General features: G+C 37.3%; 1 protein-coding gene across 4 annotated transcripts in view; it reads right to left on the minus strand.

The window, feature by feature from the left end:
• Positions 1 to 23,178, minus strand: part of LOC131935513 (uncharacterized) — a 37,425-nt gene that overhangs the window by 2,553 nt on the left and 11,694 nt on the right. For 3 of the 4 annotated variants that reach the window (XM_059291929.1, XM_059291928.1, XM_059291926.1), the window contains exons 2-6: positions 13,255 to 13,314; positions 5,769 to 6,163; positions 5,033 to 5,144; positions 1,772 to 1,888; positions 910 to 981 (exon numbers count right to left, since the gene is read on the minus strand). In XM_059291929.1, the coding sequence (XP_059147912.1) occupies positions 910 to 981; positions 1,772 to 1,888; positions 5,033 to 5,144; positions 5,769 to 6,163; positions 13,255 to 13,262 (704 nt within the window). In that variant the 5' untranslated portion in view covers positions 13,263 to 13,314. Of the gene's footprint in view, positions 1 to 909; positions 982 to 1,771; positions 1,889 to 5,032; positions 5,145 to 5,768; positions 6,164 to 13,254; positions 13,315 to 19,704; positions 19,761 to 23,178 lie in introns of those variants that run through there. The other variant, XM_059291927.1, reaches the window with a different exon arrangement.

Raw genomic sequence — 23,178 nt, forward strand, 5'->3', positions numbered from 1 at the left:
TCGTGTAAACATTTCAAGTTATTATCAAGACGTAAATGGGGGTGGGGGGGGGGGGCAGTTATGACAGCTCTTTTACATCGCTAAATAAATTGATGAGCATTTTTAATCCAAACCCAAACACCACACCTAACCTTATTTTTAAATTAACCATACCTGGTGTCACCGGTATGGTGTACATACTTGAGGTCACATGTAAGGTGTACATACATGGGGTTACCTGTAAAGTGTACATACCTGAGATCACATGTAAGGTGTACACACATGGGGTTACGTGTAAGGTGTACATACCTGGGGTCACCATTAAGGTGTACATACTTGAGGTCACCTGTAAGGTGTACATTTCTGGGGTTACCTGTAAGGTGTACATACCTGGGGTTACCTGTAAGGTGTACATAACTGAGGTCATCTGTAAGGTGTACATACTTGAGGTCACCTGTAAGGTGTACATACTTGAGGTCACCTGTAAGGTGTACATACCTGGTGTCACATGTAAGGTGTACATACCTGGTGTCACATGTAAGGTGTACATACCTGGGGTTAAGTGTAAGGTGTACATACCTGGGGTTACCTGTAAGGTGTACATACCTGGTGTCACATGTAAGGTGTACATACTTGAGGTCACCTGTAAGGTGTACATACCTGGTGTCACATGTAAGGTGTACATACCTGGTGTCACATGTAAGGTGTACATACCTGGGGTTAAGTGTAAGGTGTACATACCTGGGGTTACCTGTAAGGTGTACATACCTGGTGTCACATGTAAGGTGTACATACCTGGGGTTACCTGTAAGGTGTACATACCTGGGGTTACCTGTAAGGTGTACATACATGGTGTCACCTGTAAGGTGTACATACCTGGGGTTACCTGTAAGGTGTACATACTTGAGGTCACCTGTAAGGTGTACATACCTGGGATCAAATGAACTGACGTTACAGCCAAGTGCGCCTAGAGCGTCATCGAAGCTGAAGTCGTTGTCGATCCTGTAACAGTCAATAGTTAAGTATTAGAATAAGAACGATAGCAATAGAAAATGTAAGAACAGTAACGATAACAAAGGAGAATACAGCATGAACTTTAAATTAGTATTTTCGTAGGTATGGGGATGTATAGTCACAAATACAGCTGTCTTGTGGTAATATACAAATATCACAGATGTTGGCGACGGTATGCTAGCGTACCTTTCAAGGATTTTACTCTGGCGACGGTATGCTAGCGTACCTTTTAAGGATTTTACTCTGGCGACGGTATGCTAGCGTACCTTTCAAGGATTTTACTCTGGCGACGGTATGCTAGCGTACCTTTCAAGGATTTTACTCTGGCGACGGTATGCTAGCGTACCTTTCAAGGATTTTACTCTGGCGACGGTATGCTAGCGTACCTTTCAAGGATTTTACTCTGGCGACGGTATGCTAGCGTACCTTTCAAGGATTTTACTCTGAACTTCAACACGCCGTAAACGTAAAACTAAAATTCTACTTCCTTAAAATCTTTATGATTATTCTATATATAACCGGGACGGTTCATTTGAAATAATGAAATAAACTTATCTGAATACTAGTGATATATGTTTTTAACACATATGTTGTACAGGTTTTAATTACAGTCATTTGACCGGGATGTGTAAGCACATTTTAGTGCAATCTCTGCTTCTCACCACGAAGTTTTATGCTCAGAATAACTTCGTATGGACTTTAAAATATGAAAATGTTAGCACCTGCACCCAACATGTAATGTTAGCACCTGCATCCAACATGTAATGTTAGCACCTACCCAAAAGAAAACACCAGACAAGGGGCTTTAACCACGTAAGGCTCATCCTGACAAACTGGCCAGTTCCCAATCTTGGCCAGATTTTTACACTGGTATCTTGGTGGTGGGTTCATGTACCTGGGACAGAAGTTAAAAGTCATTTAATACGATGTCATAGATCTCAGAACACAATCTCATACATTACAGAACAAGTTGTCATAGATGACAGGACACAATGTCATAGATGACAGGACACAATGTCATAGATGACAGGACACAATGTCATAGATGACAGAACACAATGTCATAGATGACAGGACACAATGTCATAGATAACAGAACAAAGTGTCATAGATGACAGAACACAATGTCATAGATGACAGGACACAATGTCATAGATGACAGGACACAATGTCATAGATGACAGGACACAATGTCATAGATGACAGGACACAATGTCATAGATGACAGGACACAATGTCATAGATGACAGAACACAATGTCATAGATGACAGGACACAATGTCATAGATAACAGAACAAAGTGTCATAGATGACAGAACACAATGTCATAGATGACAGGACACAATGTCATAGATGACAGGACACAATGTCATAGATGACAGAACACAATGTCATAGATGACAGAACACAATGTCATATATGACAGAACACAATGTTATAGATGACAGAACACAATGTCATATATCAAAGAACACAATATCATAGATGACAGAACACAATGTTATAGACGACAGAACACAATGTCATAGATCACAGAACACAATGTCATAGATCTAGGAACACAATGTCATAGATGACAGAACACAATGTCATAGATGACAGAACACAATGTCATAAATTACAGAACACAATGTCATAGACGACAGAACACAATGTCATAGATGACAGAACACAGTGTCATAGATCACAGAACACAATGTCATAGATGACAGAACACAATGTCATAGACGACAGAACACAATGTTATAGATGACAGAACACAATGTCATATAGCACAGAAGAGATTGTTATAACTTCTATACGTAAATTGCATATTGACAACGTGATAGATTCCATTTGATTACACTGATATAGATCATACAATAGAATGTCATATAAAACTGTCATGATAAAATATCTGAATACAATAAATTAAGACCACATAGATAATGGTGTTAATTGCCATAATTTCGAATATGAAACAACACAATGTCTTCGGTGATAAAAAATGAATAATTTACTGTAGTGTTTTAATGACTGAGAAGCAGAAAATCAAACACGTTATACAAAATTAAATATTATTGAAAAACTTCAATTATTTATTTAGACCAGTGTTTCAATTAACTTTGAAATGTTTAATAGGCGCCATAGACTGCTGCCAGGTACCCATTAGTCCTGAGCTGACTCAGGTCGTCCTACAGACTCGAGCAGAGTATATGCATGCTGTAGGGTCACAAGGCGGGGGCAGGGTGGTGGTACGGTCCACTCAGGGTGACGCATCCAAAGGGGGGGGTGACATCAAACAAGGTTAATTTTAATGAGAAACCTGCTTATAGCAGAATTAGTTTAATAACTTGTTAATGTTATACACATCAATAGGGTGACACCATTTGGAATGGTGTTGGTGGGGGTGACACAAGACTCCCCACGATTGAATACATTATATATAGACGTTGAAGTACAGGATAACATCCTGGGGCTGTCGCCCCATATTTCACCCGACCTAGTGACGCCACTGTCAGCATGGTCTCTGTCCCACATATTTCCCTGTACATACTATCAGCTACCTGAACTGTCTGTTTATATAAATAAATAAGGTGCGTTAAATAACTATACAGTACCACTGTTTTTGAATACATTGCTAGACAAAAATAGACAACTTGATGTTTTTATATATACGCAGTTAATAACAACTAACACAACAATATGTTCAACTAGAAAGAGATCTATAAGAAAAAAAAAACAATAGCACGCAAGTACATGGCGCTATACTCATGGATTAAAAACACCCTGACCTTAACTATTTACCAAGACGTGCTTGTGAAAACAACACGGTGTGGTGTTATATTACGGTGTCTATATACGCTGGATATATTACTTTTCCCACAGGACCACAGTTTGGTGGATTCATTTCGTTTTTTTTTCTCTTCAGCTTTTCTAAAGGTCTTGAATTTCCTCCCATAAATCAAGTCTGTCGGGATTAGAGTACTAGAAGATTGAAAGACTTAGGCTATTGTTATATGCGCAGTGGTAACGCGTTTAGGAATTATCATTTTAATGAAGCGGGTGGATGGCATTTCTAGGGCTATAAAAAAATAAACTAATTTTCGTAATATTATTTTTTTGAAATAGAACAGGATCGCTAAGAGAAAAAAAAGGCTTGCACACCAAATGAGACAAAAATGTTTGAGAATAATAGAGTGGAAAATGTGTATATATAAAATAAATATTAATTATCTTTTTCGAGAAATCGGGAATAGGGTAAAATACTACTTTCGGTCACAGGAAATCACTCACAATTTGTCAAAATTCAGTGAATAAAAAATAAAACTATATGAAATTTTGTTCGGCTAACTGATTAAGTTCTTGTGATTTGGTAATTTAGTATTTTTTAGAAAAATGACATTGAGTGAACTAGTCCTTTGTAGGTATTGGATATCATTCAAACTTTGAGAGCAATACAAGTGTAACATCTTACGCTTATGAAATGTTGTCTACTTAACTGCAACAGTACCTAGATTATCTTGTTCCAACAGAAGTAAAGTATCATTTCCGTTCACCGGAAATTGTTATAAAGTTGAAGAAACGTGTATGTGAAATTTTGTCAATCTAAATGTTCCTCAAATTATCGAGTTTCTAGAGACCGGAAGTAATGCATGTATCACTTCCGGTTACCGGAAATCGCTCAACGAGTTTATGTGACTTATGTATACAATTTTGTAACTATAATTGAAACATTACTCAAGTTATCGTGTTCACACACAAACACAGACCCATACATACAAACACACACACATAGACATAATTGCAAAAACTAATTTTTTCCGCACTAGAAGGTTGTAAAACGTCAAAATATGCCAAAATCTCTAATTAGATTTTACGATTACAATACATCCTGTATATTATGTTTAAGTTATGGAGGTGTAAAATGGCGAAAACAGTCATCACTTCATTTAAATTGTGTATACGATTTCAATAATTCCTCTGTACTTTGTATACAAGAAAGTAAAAAACCCTGTCAGCGCCCCTGCCTTAACAAGAGAACAAAACCACAACTTACGAGGCCATCATGGCCGCCGCCTCCCACCATGTTTTGATTGTTGTGACGTCAGCAGGGTTAGCGGTCAGGGGGGCGTTGCCACCGAATCGTGTGTTAAAATCCTTCAGGTACCCTACAGGGAGATAACGTTTCATTGTATCTGTATTTTCCACTAATATTGACTAACTCGTTAGAAAAGAATCAATACACAAATTACACATGAATTTTCCCTACTAAAATCTCCATTGCACATCCTACTAATGCAATGCTTACACGTTAATTAACATGACCAACATATCCTGGTAAATCAGAGGCGTCTGTAGGTCGGATGAAGCCGGGTGCGGTAAACTAGGGTGTGAACCCCCAGTGTTACATCCAGACTTTTTTCTCGGAGGAGGGGGGGGGGGGGTGGAGACTGTTAAAAGTAAATACATTCTATATAAATTCGATTTTGTTCGGGGAGGGGGGGGGGGCTGTAGACTTTCTTCGGGAGGGCTCCACCTGGAAGAAACTCTAACCCCCCCCCCCACGACAATTATGTACTAAAAATCAACTATTTGGCATCCCCATCCCTATTAGTGTAACCCTGTGCCTTCTGAAATTAATAAATGTTTTTACACTGAAAGAGGCAGGTTTGCTTATAAAAATTCGCTACCTTTTTATTTTTGTATCGCCCCTTTACGCCGTGTTTCCCAGTTTGATCTGCACCCCCTCCCTCCCCTAGTGACGCCACTAGGGTAGACACCTGTTGACCTACCTAGAGCTGCACTGTCGTCCACGTCATCAAGCTGCACGACACCTGGGGCTCTGTACGTTTTTATCTCGTTAATCTTGATCTGGAAATCGTTCAACGTTTTCAACGACGTTTCCTTCAACGATTCCATCAGCTGTTTCGATTCTCCGTTCTTTATAGTGCTGCACTCTTTGACGTACGCCAGCAGGGAGTCGAACTTGGAGTCCGCCAGTTTTTTTACCTCGGCGATGGAGTCTTCCAGTTTCTCTGCCGTCTGCTGTTCCTGTGTGAAGAGCTGGGACCAGGACGAGGCGCCGGACGATGTTTTCAGGAAGATCACCCCCGCGCCCACAAACAGCCCGACCACAGCGAGGAAGATCGCTACCCTCCGCGGGATACATGCAGGGCTGTACTCGTGGCTGTATTAAATAAAAGAAAAAAGTTTAGACACGTGTAAAGCTTACTAATGGAATATTACAATTATTATATGGTGTTTTAATTGTGAGATAATGTTTCTACAAAAAATTGTGAACACAAGTTTTTTTTTCATAATCCACCGCAAAGTTATTTTAGCACATTTAATTTGTGTTTATACTTGAAATTGTTAGGTCTTTATATTACAAGCGAGTTTTGGTTGAAATAAATATTGTTTAATACGTTTTACTAGACAATTGTAATTTTTGATAAATTTTGAAATGCTTTCCAAGAAGCAAGACATACTGATTTTATGTATTTTTGACGCATTTCAAATGGCAAATTTCGTTTAAACTTTACAAAATCTATTTTAAAATTCAATAGTATATTTAATTCGTATTACGAGATGAGTTCAAAGAATGCTATGTACAACAGCCAATGGGCACATTCAACAACATAGGAACGTTCCCGGGATCGGTCCGATGAACTCAGTTCACTGATGTCGTTAGCAAAAGCAAGTCAAAATAGAGGCTAGTTTTAAGGGGCAGATAATGCTCTCACTGAATTAATATATAGTGATTAGTTAGCAGGTTTCACTGCCAATATTTATAGTTTTGTAGAAGATTAATTTATTTATAAGCGCTTGGAATTACATTTTTTTACAAGAAATTGTTACGAAATTATACTATCAATTTACTTTTGCAATTTTTACATTTTCTAATATTCTTAAATGCGTAGAACAAAACGTTAAAACGCATATATATGTGTAAATATATTGAGAAACCTTTAAAATATAGTTTAGCAACAAATACTGTTTTCATTATAAATAAAGAGTACTAAAAACAGTTTTTTGTGTTCTTATTTTAGTGTCATATTCTTATGGTTTTTGCAAGCGACTTGTGTAGACAATATTAACGGGGAATATTTAAAAAAAACATTTTTTTCAACTCCAAGTCTCTTTTACGTCTTACACTAAGCAATCCTTCATTTGCAATTCAAATATCATTGCATTATTACAATAAGGATTCCTCAATACTAAATTCAAGTCTCATTTGCTTTTATAATTATACAGCAACCAACCCCCCCCCCCCCCCCACACACACACACAAAGATCAAAACAAGCCATTAAGTAGCCTACACAGCCCAGACTGTGAAAAAGGATTCACAGTTCATCGCGGACCATGCTTCACATAAAAACCTCGCTATGTAACACGACGCTTGGTTTCTTCCGTAGCTGTAATAAAATACATCAGTTCAATGTTATGCACAAAATCTGTCTTCGTATTTCTCAGTGTGAAATAATGTTAATAATCTTTCTTCCTATTTCTCGGTGTGAAATAATCTAACTAATCTTTCTTCCTATTTCTCGGTGTGAAATAATGTAAATTATATTTCTTCGTATTTCTCGGTGTGAAGTAATCTAAATAATCTTTCTTCGTATTTCGCGGTGTAAAATAATGTAAATAATCTTTCTTCGTATTTCTCGGTGTGAAATAATGTAAATAATCTTTCTTCGTATTTCTCGGTGTGAAATAATGTAAATAATCTGTCTTCGTATTTCTCGGTGTGAAATAATGTAAATAATCTTTCTTCGTATTTCTCGGTGTGAAATAATGTAAATAATCTTTCTTCGTATTTCTCGGTGTGAAATAATATAAATAATCTTTCTTCGTATTTCTCGGTGTGAAATAATGTAAATAATCTTTCTTCGTATTTCTCGGTGTGAAATAATGTAAATAATCTTTCTTCGTATTTCGCGGTGTGAAATAATGTAAATAATCTTTCTTCGTATTTCTCGGTGTGAAATAATGTAAATAATATTTCTTCGTTTTACTCGCTGTGAAATAATCTCATCAATTATTCTTCTATTGCTCGCTGTGAAATAATCTAAACAATCTTTCTTTTTCTGCTGTCTGTGAAACAGTCTAAACAATCTTTCTTCTATTGCTCGCTTTGAAATAATCTAAACAATCTTTCATTCTATTGCTCGGTGCGATGGTATCTCAGACAACTCAACCCTTAAGCCACATTGATTATTAAAATTCTTGAGCGTTAAATTTTAGAAGTGTTTAAAGATTTGTTTCAGATAGGCGCGCGTTGCATTATATATTACGTGAAGGAGAAGGACGACAGTTTATTATGTGTGCTGGGGGGGGGGGTCGGTTCGGCGTGTGTGATACAAGTTAAAGAGCGGGTTGTGTGGAGGAGGGGGTGGTAGTGTGGGGCAAGTGAAGCAACGGTATCGCTAATGTCCGGTCGACAATGTTTTTAGAACCGTTCGTGCTTTTGTTCAGACTGCGTGCCGATCGATTCAGTATTTTATGACAACAGAAAACTAAAGATTGATTAGAGTAAAAAAATGAGCTACTATCACAACTTACTGTAAACACTCTATTTTCAGTGGTCCTGTAGTTGATACGGTGATGGATGGGTAGGGGTAAAAATGTTAGAATTTTGTTTTTCATCAAACATACAGAATCTTTAATCATTACTCAAATTCTCAAATTAATTACACCAACACAACCAGGACTCTTTTTATCATTAACATTTTTATTTTCCCTTCACATCTGTGACGGGATTCACCAACTTTGTAAAAATGAACAGATATGATTTAGTCGTTATCCTGACTAACGGTTTTGTTGGAATTCGGTCGGATACCATTTCTTTTGAGTGACATTGACTAGAGTCTTATAATACATTCCACGTTCATTCATACACCGGCACGCCCACCAAATACATCACGATCTGTAAATTTATCAGTTGGTTCTTAGAGGTAGTGTAACCCGCTGAGGTCCGCACTACGCAGACCTCGTGTCAACAGGACTTAATATAAAATTCATTTCCATCAATAGTAACTTGAGTAATGTCAGTCAGTCTGAATAAACAGGCAAATAATTGTAGAAAAAAAATATTCAAGAACGCTGCCAGGGTACGTGAGAGGTTTTAAGGGATTGATAAAATCAACATTTGGGTCGATCAGCCGCGTGATTGATTAATCGATTGTTCAGCGGATTTAACAATGGTCAGCCTGTCCGTTGTTTACCTTTACTAAAAATATTTTAAGGTGTATAATAATAACTGCTTGTTGACTAGCGAATGTGGATGGATACAATGGTTGTCCGATGTTGTATATTGCTGGATAAGTTGAGTATGCGCTGCAGGTTGTAGATCAATGTAACACGTGTATGCTGCCGTCTATAACTAGATCAACAGGGCGTATGCCGTCTAGGATAGATTGCTTCAGTTTTGCTACTAGCATAGTGAAAAAGATTTGTATTGTCTCATTGTGACGCCTCCATGAGGGGAGGGGTGGGGGGATAAACATGTCATCTATCGTTGGCCGAGAAAAAATATCTTAACGTTTTCTCATCATAATTAACACCTGGTCTCGCACCACGTTCCAGATAATTAATTTTAATTTGTCGACAACATTCCCAGCCGTAATATGTGTGGAGGAAAGCCTTAATATTCCCAGCCGTAATATGTGTGGAGGGAAGCCTTAATATTCCCAGCCGTAATATGTGGCGTCCAGTTGTAACATTCCCAGCCGTAATATGTGGAGGAAAGCCTTAATATTCCCAGCCGTAATATGTGGCGTCCAGTTGTAACATTCCCAGCCGTAATATGTGGAGGAAAGCCTTAATATTCCCAGCCGTAATATGTGGAGTCAAGCCTAAATATTCCCAGCCGTAATATGTGGAGGAAAGCCTTAACATTCCCATCCGTAATATGTGGAGTCAAGCCTAAATATTCCCAGCCGTAATATGTGGAGGAAAGCCTTAATATTCCCAGCCGTTATATGTGGAGGCAAGCCTTAATATTCCCAGCCGTTATATGTGGAGGCAAGCCTTAATATTCCCAGCCGTAAAATGTGGAGGAAAGCCTTAATATTCCCAGCCGTAATATGTGGAGGCAAGCCTCAATATTACAAGCCGTAAAATGTGGAGGAAAGCCTTAATATTCCCAGCCGTAATATGTGGAGGAAAGCCTTCATATTCCCAGCCGTAATATGTGGAGGAAAGCCTTAACATTCCCATCCGTAATATGTGGAGTCAAGCCTTAATATTCCCAGCCGTAATATGTGGAGTCAAGCCTTAATATTCCCAGCCGTAATATGTGTGGAGGAAAGCCTTAATATTCCCAGCCGTAATATGTGTGGAGTCAAGCCTTAATATTCCCAGCCGTAATATGTGTGGAGTCAAGCCTTAATATTCCCATCCGTAATATGTGGAGTCAAGCCTTAATATTCCCAGCCGTAATATGTGGAGTCAAGCCTAAATATTCCCAGCCGTAATATGTGGAGGAAAGCCTTAACATTCCCATCCGTAATATGTGGAGTCAAGCCTAAATATTCCCAGCCGTAATATGTGTGGCGTCCAGCCGTAACATTCCCAGCCGTAATATGTGTGGCGTCCAGCCGTAACATTCCCAGCCGTAATATGTTCTGACAGGAAGCGAGCTATATAACATGACATTCTGTCTTCAGCAATGATATAACATTGTCACAACATTAGATTGTTTTATAAACATCATTTTCTCGTCTATGTGTGTTCTAAACGTATTTCCTAAAGTTAACCTGTATGTTTGTTATTTTGTTTTATACCATCAGCCTGCAAATGCGGCATAGCTGATGGCAGCTATAAAACAACTAGAAAGATAGAACATATGTTACATAACACGAAAAATGCAAAGCACAAAAAACACATAAACAAAAATACACAACACAAAAGTAATTACACAAAAATATGTATTACAAAAATACGTAACACAAAAATACATCACACAAAAATACGTAACACAAAAATACATCACACAAAATTACATAACAAAAAAATACATAACACAAAATTACATAACACAGAAATACATAACACAAAAATACGTAACACAAAAATACACAACACAAAAATACAGCACAAAAATACATAACATAAAAAGACAGCACAAAAATACATAACATAAAAAGACAGCACAAAAATACATAACACAAAAATACGTAACACAAAAATACATAACACAAAAATACATAACACAAAAATACATAACACAAAAATACATCACACAAAAAGACAGCACAAAAATACATAACACAAAAATACATAACACAAAAATACATAACACAAAAATACATAACAAAAAAATACATAACACAAAAAGACAGCACAAAAATACATAACACAAAGATACATAACACAAAAAGACAGCACAAAAATAAGTAACATAAGAGCTGGACGATCGGATCCATTCTGATTCCAAAATAAAGTTGTGTTATATGATCATAAGCTGCCATTTCTCACATTACATCTCAAATCTCATACGATCTAACCCACATTTTATCTAATAAGTAAGGCTCCTACCCCACCTCGGCTGTTATGAACGAAACATTTCTGGACTATAAAACTATTAAAAGTGTCAAATGGTCTTCGTACCACCACACAGTTTTAGAGAAAATCGATTCTTCGTTTTTAACTATAAATCAATAGTAAAGCCTTTGTAACAAAAACACTTGAAAAACAGTGGTATCGATACTGTTCAATCAACCATTCTAAACCCGGAGATTTCACAAAACTAAGAACAGAATAGCTAATGGCTATTATAATGCAAAGCTGTATATCACCACCTGCCCGTTCTACACTCTATAACAAAAGGACAACATCTTCGTGTTCAACTATAACAAAATAACAACATCCTTTGTGTTCCACTATAACAAAATAACAACATCCTTTGTGTTCCACTATAACAAAATGACAACATCCTACATGTTTCATTATAACAAAATAACAACATCCTTTGTGTTCTCTATAACAAAATGACAACCTTTGTGTTCCACTATAACAAAATGACATCCTTCGTGTCCCACTATAACAAAATGACAACATTCTTGTGTTATATGAAACGTGAATCAACCCCTGCCGTGTTTATGATTACCAGACTATAGCCTACACTACCCTACACGGCCTGGTGACATAATCAGAGACCTATAGATAGCATCTCTTCTAGCGTGAATTAATATTCCGTTAACAACACACACTGGAGCTTTTTTATTACTTAAAAATGCAACACCTTTGTCAATCGCTTTGAATGCACCTGAGACAGTTCTTATTTTAGCCCCCCCCCCCCCCCACTCCCACACAACTGTCTATGGCATGGGTCCTTAGATCAGCTACGAGTTTAGATCTGTCTTTGATAGGGTTTTTAGAAGGCTTGGTGGGCGCTTCGATTGTATAATAGGGTGGGGGTTAGCGCCCTTATTTGAAAGTTAACACTGTGTTAGCGCCCACATTTGAAAAAGCAGCACAATCACTGCCGAAACTTAAGATTACTGTCTTAGCAATATGAATGATGACTCTAAATTATTGATTAACTGTTTCCTTAATTACATGTTATTTCTGTATGTGTCAGTTATAATTACATTATGTTTACTTTTTTTAGTATTACCAAACATGTATGAGTTACCTGCATGAGCCAACTTCATCTCAATTACACACGGATATTTGGTATTCTCGAATCTGTTTCTACTATGCAGTAACTATCTATATTGTGTAACTTTCTTTGTAAGTCTCATTTGAAAGTTTCTGGTCAAATTTTTGAGTTACTCGTCTGTCTCCTTTGTAAGTCATAGATCACTGTTGGGTATGTCACATTTGTAAGTCGTCACATTGACATTGTTGGTTATGTCACATTTCTAAGTTAGTAGTCACATTGTTGGGTATGTCGTCATTAGTCAAATTGTTGGTTATGTCATATTTCTAAGTCAGTGATCACATTGATGGGTGTGTCACATTTGTAAGTCACTCGTCACATTGTTGGTTATGTCACATTTCTAAGTCATTGGTCACATTGTTGGGTATGTCTTCATTAGTCACATTGTTGGTTATGTCACATTTCTAAGTCACTCGTCACATTGTTGGGTATGTCACATTTTTAAGTCACTCGTCACATTGTTGGGTTATCCTACTGATCAGGTTGTAGGCTTATCCCCTACCTACACTTGTATCACCCCAAGTGCCCACTGAGCTATGGGGCAAAAATCAGGCAGACCCAGCATCCGACCTGCCATTTTGACCCAATTAGTTAATACTAATTACAAACGTACCTTTTCATGTTAGCGCTGATGGATGGGTAATGTCAATTGACACGACAGTTTATTAATCACCTGTAAGAAAAAAATGAAGTCAGTTCTTTTGTTATGTTTTGGTCACTCAGTTGCTTTGTGTTTAACTATGACCACATAGTATTTAACCGTTGTAAAACATGGCGGCCATGTGTTTAACTATTTCAGCCATGTGTTTAACTATTTCAGCCATGTGTTTAACTATTTCAGCCATGTGTTTAACTATTTCAGCCATGGCTTTAACTATTTCAGCCATGGCTTTAACTATTTCAGCCATGTGTTTAACTATTTCAGCCATGTGTTTAACTATTTCAGCCATGTGTTTAACTATTTCAGCCATGTGTTTAACTGTTTCAGCCATGTGTTTAACTATTTCAGTCATGTGTTTAACTATTTCAGCCATGTGTTTAACTATTTCAGCCATGTGTTTAACTATTTCAGCCATGTGTTTAACTATTTCAGCCATGTGTTTAACTATTTCAGCCATGTGTTTAACTATTTCAGCCATGTGTTTGACTATTTCAGCCATGTGTTTAACTATTTCAGCCATGTGTTTAACTATTTCAGCCATGTGTTTAACTATTTCAGCCATGTGTTTAACTATTTCAGACATGTGTTCTATTTCAGCCATGTGTTTAACTATTTCAGCCATGTGTTTAACTATTTTAGCCATGTGTTTAATTATTTCAGCCATGTGTTTAGCTATTTCAGCCATGTGTTTAACTATTTCAGCCATGTGTTTAACTATTTCAGCCATGGCTTTAACTATTTCAGCCATGTGTTTAGCTATTTCAGCCATGTGTTTAGCTATTTCAGCCATGTGTTTAACTATTTCAGCCATGTGTTTAACTATTTCAGCCATGTGTTTAGCTATTTCAGCCATGGCTTTAACTATTTCAGCCATGTGTTTAACTATTTCAGCCATGTGTTTAACTATTTCAGCCATGGCTTTAACTATTTCAGCCATGTGTTTAGCTATTTCATCCATGTGTTTAACTATTTCAGCCATGTGTTTAGCTATTTCATCCATGTGTTTAGCAGTTATCAAACATGCCGGCCCTGTGTTTAACACTTTAAGCTAGTTGCGAAGTTTTAAATCAATTGGTTTATATTTTAAATTTTATTTAATTTAAGTGCAAAAAAATATATTCATTAAAATATGTGCTTATTAAACTATTCGGTTTGCTTCATACATTTTCCTACATGTGTATTCTGTTTCATAGTTGTATGCTCATTATTGTCATTGTAAAAAGTAACATTATGTATGTTTTGTCGTCGTTTATCTTGTTAATACATGTGTGTCTTGATTTCCCATTCTCTGTGTGATACTGCCCTAAGTTCACTGGACAAACTAAACAAAACAACAACAGACGTTCATAAGATCATGGCACACTAATCTAGTCATAGCAAACAGGATAGGTCAGTTTCGCAGGAAAACATGTTTATAGTAGGAAGTAAAATAGGATCCTGACAACTTGTTTACATTTGTTTTCTTTTATACACACTATATAGACTGGGCCAATCAGCGCCCATCGCAGCATCACGTGAGAAACTAAAAATAAAACACTCGTGTTTTTATAGCGTACAATTTTTACTTTTATAGATAATGGAAATCTAGTTTATGTTTTTAAATTTAGTGCATATAAAAGATGATTGTACACGTTTTTAATAGAAGTTTTATTTTTCTACTAAATATTTATTGCAAAAAAATTAAGACTTAGGTCGATATCAAGTTTTATAAATCTATCGATGTATATCTTTAAGGGGTCGTCCAAAAATGACGTCACACTCGTAGGGGGAGGGGGTCCGTAATTTTGTGACGGTGTGTGATGAGGGGGAGGGTTCAGATGGTGTGACGTCACACTTTTGCATTTTATAAAAGCAATGTTAGAAAACGAGTTTTAGCCGTTATTTCGCGTTTTAGAAAACAGTTCTAATTAATTGTAATAGGAATTTATCAAAATACTTTACAAGATTTTGGAAAAATATCGATGTTTTAAGAAAAATTCAACAGCTATTTTGAGGGGGGTTGTAGGCTGAGGTGTGACGTCATTTTAGGGGGGGTCTGCTTTTGTGACGACGTGTGACGGAGGGGAGGGGGTAACAATCGTCAAAAAAAGCGTGACGTCATTTATTGATGACCCCTAATTGCAATGGAGAAAGTTTTTAAATCGACCACACCCTCATCTCCTAAACAGTTTAAGATTTAAATCTATGTCTGCTGTGACATTGATGGTCTGTTCAAATGCAAATTTGACATTGTGCGGATGATTTTAATCTTATCAACCAACAATTGCGCTTATTAAAACCATTCAATGCTTTAAAAATAGAAGATTTCGAATATGTTCTAACACTACAATATGAAATTTTATCCATCTAACTAAAACGGTGCGCAAGTTAATCGTGTTCACAGACAGACAGACGAACAAACAAGCAAACATGAGTGCAAAGTCTGCGTTTTTCGACCCCAGCAGTTGTAAAGCATAGAGATTAGTGTAAATCTCGAGTTCTAATTTTTTTGTACGATTAAAATAGTTCCCTAAATCTCCTAAACGAGAAAAAAAAACTTCAATATCCCACACTAAAGAGTCAAGTTAAATAGAAGCTTGCAAATACATTAGTAACATTAGACGGCCAAACCAGGCACTAAGTCCTTTTATGGGGTCACGTTGATGTGACATTAGGGTGGCCAAATAGGACGCTAGGCGCCATCAACGCCATCCTCATCGTCTGACTACCCTGGGCGTACCACCTCTGTACATGGCAGGCTTACTGCTCTATAATAGTGCAGGGATTTACCCGTACACTTAATCTGGTACATAAAGTAAACAATGGGGTGACGCGACATCATAATCTGGTACACGTGTCATCATGATCTGGTACACGTGTCATCATGATCTGGTACACGTGTCATCATGAGCTGGTACACGTGACATCATGATCTGGTACACGTGTCATCATGATCTGGTACACGTGTCATCATGATCTGGTACACGTGACATCATGATCTGGTACACGTGACATCATGATCTGGTACACGTGACATCATGATCTGGTACACGTGTCATCATGATCTGGTACATGAAGTAAACAATTGGGTCACGTGTCAACACGATTATCTATCTATATGTTACTAAAACTCGAGTTTGTATTTTTTTTTTGTCTGATTGGTTACATGAGAGCATCTACACTATGTGTAGAACGGTAAAATATGCATTAATGTAGAGAAGAATGTTGTTTTTCCCCAATCTGTTCATCATGTTACTCGTGCGGGAGTTGCCTGAATAAGCCAAGGGTAGGGAGTGGGGGGGGGGGCGCTGACTACGTGTAGGGTAAGAAGGGATTAATAAGCCTAGGGTAGGAGGGGGAGCTGACTAAGCCTAGTTTAGGGAGTAGGAGGAGGGTGTGCTTACGAGACAAGAGGCGTAGCGACAAGGGGGGATGTGGGGGGGAGGGTTCATATTATGCCCCCGGGCGCCGACCTTAGGGGCGCCAAAATCCAAAATGGATTGGAAAAACAAATTGAAAGTTTGAAGTGGGGTGCAAATCGAAAGTTTGTTTGACGGGGGTGGGGGTGGGGGTGCAAATTGAAGTTTGAGAGGGGGGGGGTGCAAATTGAAAGTTCGAGGGGGTGCAAATTGAAAGTTTGAGGGGGGGGGGGAGGTGCAAATTGAAAATTGAAAGGTTGTTCCCGGGAGGGGGGGGGGGGCGCCAAATTGAAAGTTTGTCCACGGGCTCTGGGAAGGGTCACTACGCCTCTGACTAGGCCGAAGGAAGGGAGAGAGAGCTGACTAAGCCTAGCCAAGGAGGGGCTGAATAAGCCTAGGGTGGTGCGACAATCGTCACAAATTTGCGCAATCTTCAAAAACAAAAATATGCATACACCTCTATAAATAAATAAATATTTTTGTCACAGAAATACGGTTTTGCCCCCGGCTACACAGTTTAATTTTGATTCCGCTACGGGTGGCTGGATGTTGTAAAGTGTAGGGCTGTAGAAGTTATAGCTGTACTGATAACTTTATATATAAGTGTCACACTATTCTCTTCATATGCCGAGGTCACAGAAACAAGTGAACTCTACTTCACTTGCCCCATAGACCGTCAGGTTTGAAAGGAAACTTTACTTACTACTTACTTATATATGAGTGTAAACATTTTGAATTACATGGGTTAGGAAAGGCTCCAATATCAATTCATTTATTCAAGGAATGCGACATACTTTTTACTTTTGTTTTATGAGAGGCTCAGTTGTTTTTTTATTGACGGGAGAAATTAAAGCAAGTTTAGACACCCCAGCAGTCAACTGATCCGGCACACTAGATCCACACGAGATTTGCAACATGCCAACATTGATCTTAAGAGAAGGGTGGGTTCGGGTGGGGGTCGGGTGACGTTTGTATTGTTAGTGGAATTTAAGAGCCACATAAAATTTGAGATCATGAGCGCCGAGTTGGGTTAAGGCCGGCTTTAAGAGGGTGTGACGTAGGAATAGGAACAGTTTGACAATAGGGGCACTATACAACAGGACAGTTGACAATAGGGGCACTATACAACAGGGACAGTTGACAATAGGGGCACTATACAACAGGGACAGTTGACAATAGGGGCACTATACAACAGGGACAGTTGACAATAGGGGCACTATACAACAGGACAGTTGACAATAGGGGCACTATACAACAGGGACAGTTGACAATAGGGGCACTATACAACAGGGACAGTTGACAATAGGGGCACTATACAACAGGACAGTTGACAATAGGGGCACTATACAACAGGGACAGTTGACAATAGGGGCACTATACAACAGGACAGTTGACAATAGGGGCACTATACAACAGGACAGTTGACAATAGGGGCACTATACAACAGGACAGTTGACAATAGGGGCACTATACAACAGGGACAGTTGACAATAGGGGCACTATACAACAGGGACAGTTGACAATAGGGGCACTATACAACAGGACAGTTGACAATAGGGGCACTATACAACAGGACAGTTGACAATAGGGGCACTATACAACAGGACAGTTGACAATAGGGGCACTATACAACAGGGACAGTTGACAATAGGGGCACTATACAACAGGGACAGTTGACAATAGGGGCACTATACAACAGGGACAGTTGACAATAGGGGCACTATACAACAGGACAGTTGACAATAGGGGCACTATACAACAGGACAGTTAACAATAGGGGCACTTTTTGGTCTAGGAAAATATCACAAATAAGTAATACTCCTCTTTCTTCTTACTCAGATATTCGTAGAGGCACCAAGTAGTTACACGTCTTATTAGAGAAATTATATTTTCATACGACGTATATGCTTGTTCTCAAGTACCAGTTCTGGTTATCGGAAATCGCTTAGAAATCGAAACCTATGTATAGTATCTAATACTTACACAAACAATTTTATCCACCTCACTCCAATTGAAGTTTTTGTGTTCACATACACACAGACTGACGCGATTGTGGAACTATGTTTTTTTTTTCGATCCAGGATTGCGTTTAACGTCAACTTTTGTCAAAGCCTCGTTTTCAAACTTTGTTGGCACTATTACCCCCCCCCCCCCCAACCTGCTCCAGAAGTCGTATAACTACTAGATTGTGTGTACTGTAGTGTCTATCATCTGAAAAAAAAATATTTTAACCACCAAAACAAGGACTAAGTAGGCTATCTAGGATCAGGACTGTTTTTTTTATCTTTGACGAACCTAAAATTATAGCGTCATTAAGATTTGTGTGTGTGTATTTTAAGGCCTATATAGAGCATAACAAGATGGCACGTAATAGTCAGAATTTCTTCCAGGCATCTCTTCGGGGGAAAAAGTCGGAAAAAGTCTACACCCCCCTCTCCCGCGAATAAATACATTATATAGAAAATATATAATTTCACCTTTGTCTTACAACCCCCCCCCCCTGGAAAATTTAATCCGTGCCCCGAAAATATCAAGAGCCCCCCCCCCTCCTCCCGGAAATAGTCTGAAAGAAACATTGGTATTGGTTAATGGTGTTGGAGGAAATCACGTCATACATTATCATTAAGAATGAAGAAGAAGAAAAGAATCCTTTAAAATTTAAACGAACTTAAAAAAAACAACAACTCCCACTCATTTCTTTCATTAGATCCTATGATAAAAGCTTCGTAGGCTTTGTATAAACCAAAAGTCCTTGTCTAATTCTAAAGAATCTAGGCTTCTAAATCTAGATCTAGATTTCTACATCTAGAATCTAGACGTCTAGAATCTAGATCAAGGCACTAGAAAAAAAAATGCCGGTCGTGTAAAAGTATAATCTAAATCTAGTCTTGGGTCATTCTTTAAACTTTTACAGCCATTAAATATTTTATAGTCTTTGATACAGATCTCTAACAGTAATAAAATGCAAAGCATAAGATTAAATTAACTAATTTAATTAATTCACCTTGATAAACTAATTTTGAGTAGACCTAAACTTAGTTACCAGCAGACATGTCTTTCATCAATTCCGGTAGTTAAAAAACGTGCACAAAACAGTGCGCACTGGTGCTCTTCAATGCAGCAGCTGCTATTTTAAATTATAAGGCGCTACTGTAAGGCTGCACAAACTACTTAAACAAAGCAATGCAGAGTAGGCCTATATTTAAATCAACAATGTCTATTTTATTACAAGCTTGTATTTAACTTGCTTCCTCGTGCTTTTGTCGTGTTTTTGTCTTCGTGTATCATGGATCGAAACTGCCGAGATAAATTTCGACCACTACTAATGGACCGATTGGTTTCAAACTACTCTTTATTAAACTTTTTGAAGCATTGCAAAGAAATTAATTAAACACGTTTTTTACGCAATAGTTATTTAAATAGTGGTGCATCATTATTTATTTAACGAAAATCATTTATTTTTTTATTTTTAGTGCATAATTATATAAAAACTTGTCAAAACAAGTTTTTATGGATTTTTTTCTTTCTTTTATGCCCGTAAACTTCAACACTCTGACGCGGATAAAAAAAGATAAGATGGCTTTTAGCTCAAATATCCTGATTAAACTGCCGATGTGAAACGCAGAGATCAAATATACTTTATCGATCTTTTACTAGATCTTTCATTCTCTGTACTATTGGTATTCAATATCCAAAAAGGTTTCAATATTCTCTTCAATTAGATTTTTTTTTAACACGGCTAGATGTGAAATATTTTTAAGATAACGATTTATGAAAATTTTAAGACGATTGTGCTTGAGGTATTTTTTAAAAATCTCTGGCACATAGATTTTTAAAAGTCTTCATCAACAAAATAACTAGCATCCTTTACATTGGGATTATATAAAGTCTTTTAGCCTGATTATCTTCAGTTTACATAGCTTTAGTTTATCTTCAGCACTAAGCTTTAATGCCGGTAAAGCGTTTGCTCTAAGCTATGAATGTAAATGTCGAGGACAAATTTAATTGTAATATTATCAAGGTTGTGCTTTGACTAGATAATGTGAGAATTTGACGCACAGGCTGCATGTACAATACCAGCGTCTGAATAGTGTGCTATCCACAGTTTTACCACACAGTCACTTGAGACTATATGGACAATACCAGCGTCTGAATAGTTTGCTATCCACAGTTTTACCACACAGTCACTTGAGACTATATGGACAATACCAGCGTCTGAATAGTGTGCTATCCACAGTTTTACCACACAGTCACTTGAGACTATATGGACAATACCAGCGTCCGAATAGTGTGCTATCCACAGTTTTACCACACAGTCACTTGAGACTATATGGACAATACCAGCGTCTGAATAGTGTGCTATCCACAGTTTTACCAGTCACATAAGGCTACACGGACAATACCAGCGTCTGAATAGTGCGGTATCCACAGTTTTACTGCTGGAACACAACATACGGGAGTTGTGTTGAACCCACCCAGCATAAAAAAAAAACCTTCACAATAATTTGCCACATAATCTTAAAGCTCAGCAAATGAAGTGGCGTCATAGTGCTAAAATACTTAACATGAAGTGGTGACATAATCTCAAAATCTGTGCATGAAGTTCCCGCATAACACACACTCTATCTTATCCGAGAACCTGATAAGGTTATTTAATGATAAATAGATGGGGTATGCTCAGATTACAAACGGTCACACTCAGACTTGAGTGTATACTGTCAAGATTCTTTGTCCGCCTTTTAAAACAAACTAAATATATGAATAAACAAACCATCTCTCGATACGTAGATATAAGGTTTATTTTTGTATGTGGGTTATTTTTTGGCAAATTTAACAATTTAACATTTTAACAGTAAACTTATTATCTACCTAAAGCTATGAATGTTTAAATAAAACACCTGAATACATCAAGTCAAACAGGACGTTCTAGCATTTATTGTATACCAACATATTATACGCGGCACTACCTCAATAATTGTCACATTTAAAGTGTACAATGACTGCTTTTCCAAAACTTAAAAAATAATTTAAAAAATAATGGTTTTGTTAAATTCATTATTAATGTAATTATAAGGGTTATTGTTTCGTCTTACCTATTGTGTAAAAAATATACATAGCCAAGCCCATAAAGGCTACGTGGATATGTTTTAACTATACAGCCATATGAATGTACATAGCCGAGCCCATAAAGGCTATGTGGATATGTTTAGACTATACAGCCATATGAATATACATAAAGGCTATGTGGATATGTTTAAACTATACAGCCATATGAATATACATAGCCGCACATAAAGGCTATGTGGATATGTTTAAACTATACAGCCATATGAATGTACATAGCCGAGCCCACAAAGGCTTTGTGGATATGTTTAAACTATACAGCCATATGAATATACATAAAGGCTATGTGGATATGTTTAAACTATACAGCCATATGAATATACATAGCCGAGCCCATTAAAGCTATGTGGATATGTTTAAACTATACAGCCATATGAATATACATAGCCGAGCCCACAAAGGCTATGAGGATATGTTTAAACTATACAGCCATATGAATATACATAGCCGAGCCCATAAAGGCTATGTGGATATGTTTAAACTATACAGCCATATGAATGTACATAGCCGTGCCCATTCAGGCTATGTGGATATGTTTAAACTATACAGCCATATGAATGTATATAGCCGAGCTTACAAAAGCTATGTGGATATGTTTAAACTATACAGCCATATGAATGTACATAGCCGTGCCCATTCAGGCTATGTGGATATGTTTAAACTATACAGCCATATGAATGTATATAGCCGAGCTTACAAAAGCTATGTGGATATGTTTAAACTATACAGCCATATGAATGTATATAGCCGAGCTTACAAAAGCTATGTGGATATGTTTAGACTATACAGCCATATGAATGTATATAGCCGAGCTTACAAAAGCTATGTGGATATGTTGAAACTATACAGCCATATGAATGTATATAGCCGAGCTTACAAAAGCTATGTGGATATGTTTAGACTATACAGCCAACAGAGAGATGATGGAGTACCTGGTCAAGGTGTGGGGAATTGTTTGTGTAACGTGTGTGTTCAACAACGTTTAGCATGTCTAACGGCGTAAAAACCCGGATGCTTCAAGTCAGTCTACACACCAGTAAACATAAATTAAATTTAAAAAAAAGGAAATAGCGGCCTACATTACACATGTGTAAACCTAATTTAAATAAAAATAACTGACGAAAATACATTACAGCAACTGTGAAAAGTATTTAAAGATCAACAGTTAGTTTGTTTTTCACACATTACATGGTTAATTGCGTGCGTGTTGCTTTATCTTTCTTTAAACCAAAGTTAACAACCGTCTAAGAACCGAACACATTTTTGATTATTTTAAAAGTATGTTCATAGATTAAAATACAAAAATTGAAGATAAAATAAAAATTGAGATTAAAAAGATATTTAAATCTTGACA

Source organism: Physella acuta, unplaced genomic scaffold, assembly GCF_028476545.2.
Source record: "Physella acuta isolate Inbredline_101_S28 unplaced genomic scaffold, ASM2847654v3 ptg000146l, whole genome shotgun sequence".
In the NCBI taxonomy this organism is placed as follows: Eukaryota; Metazoa; Mollusca; class Gastropoda; family Physidae; genus Physella; species Physella acuta.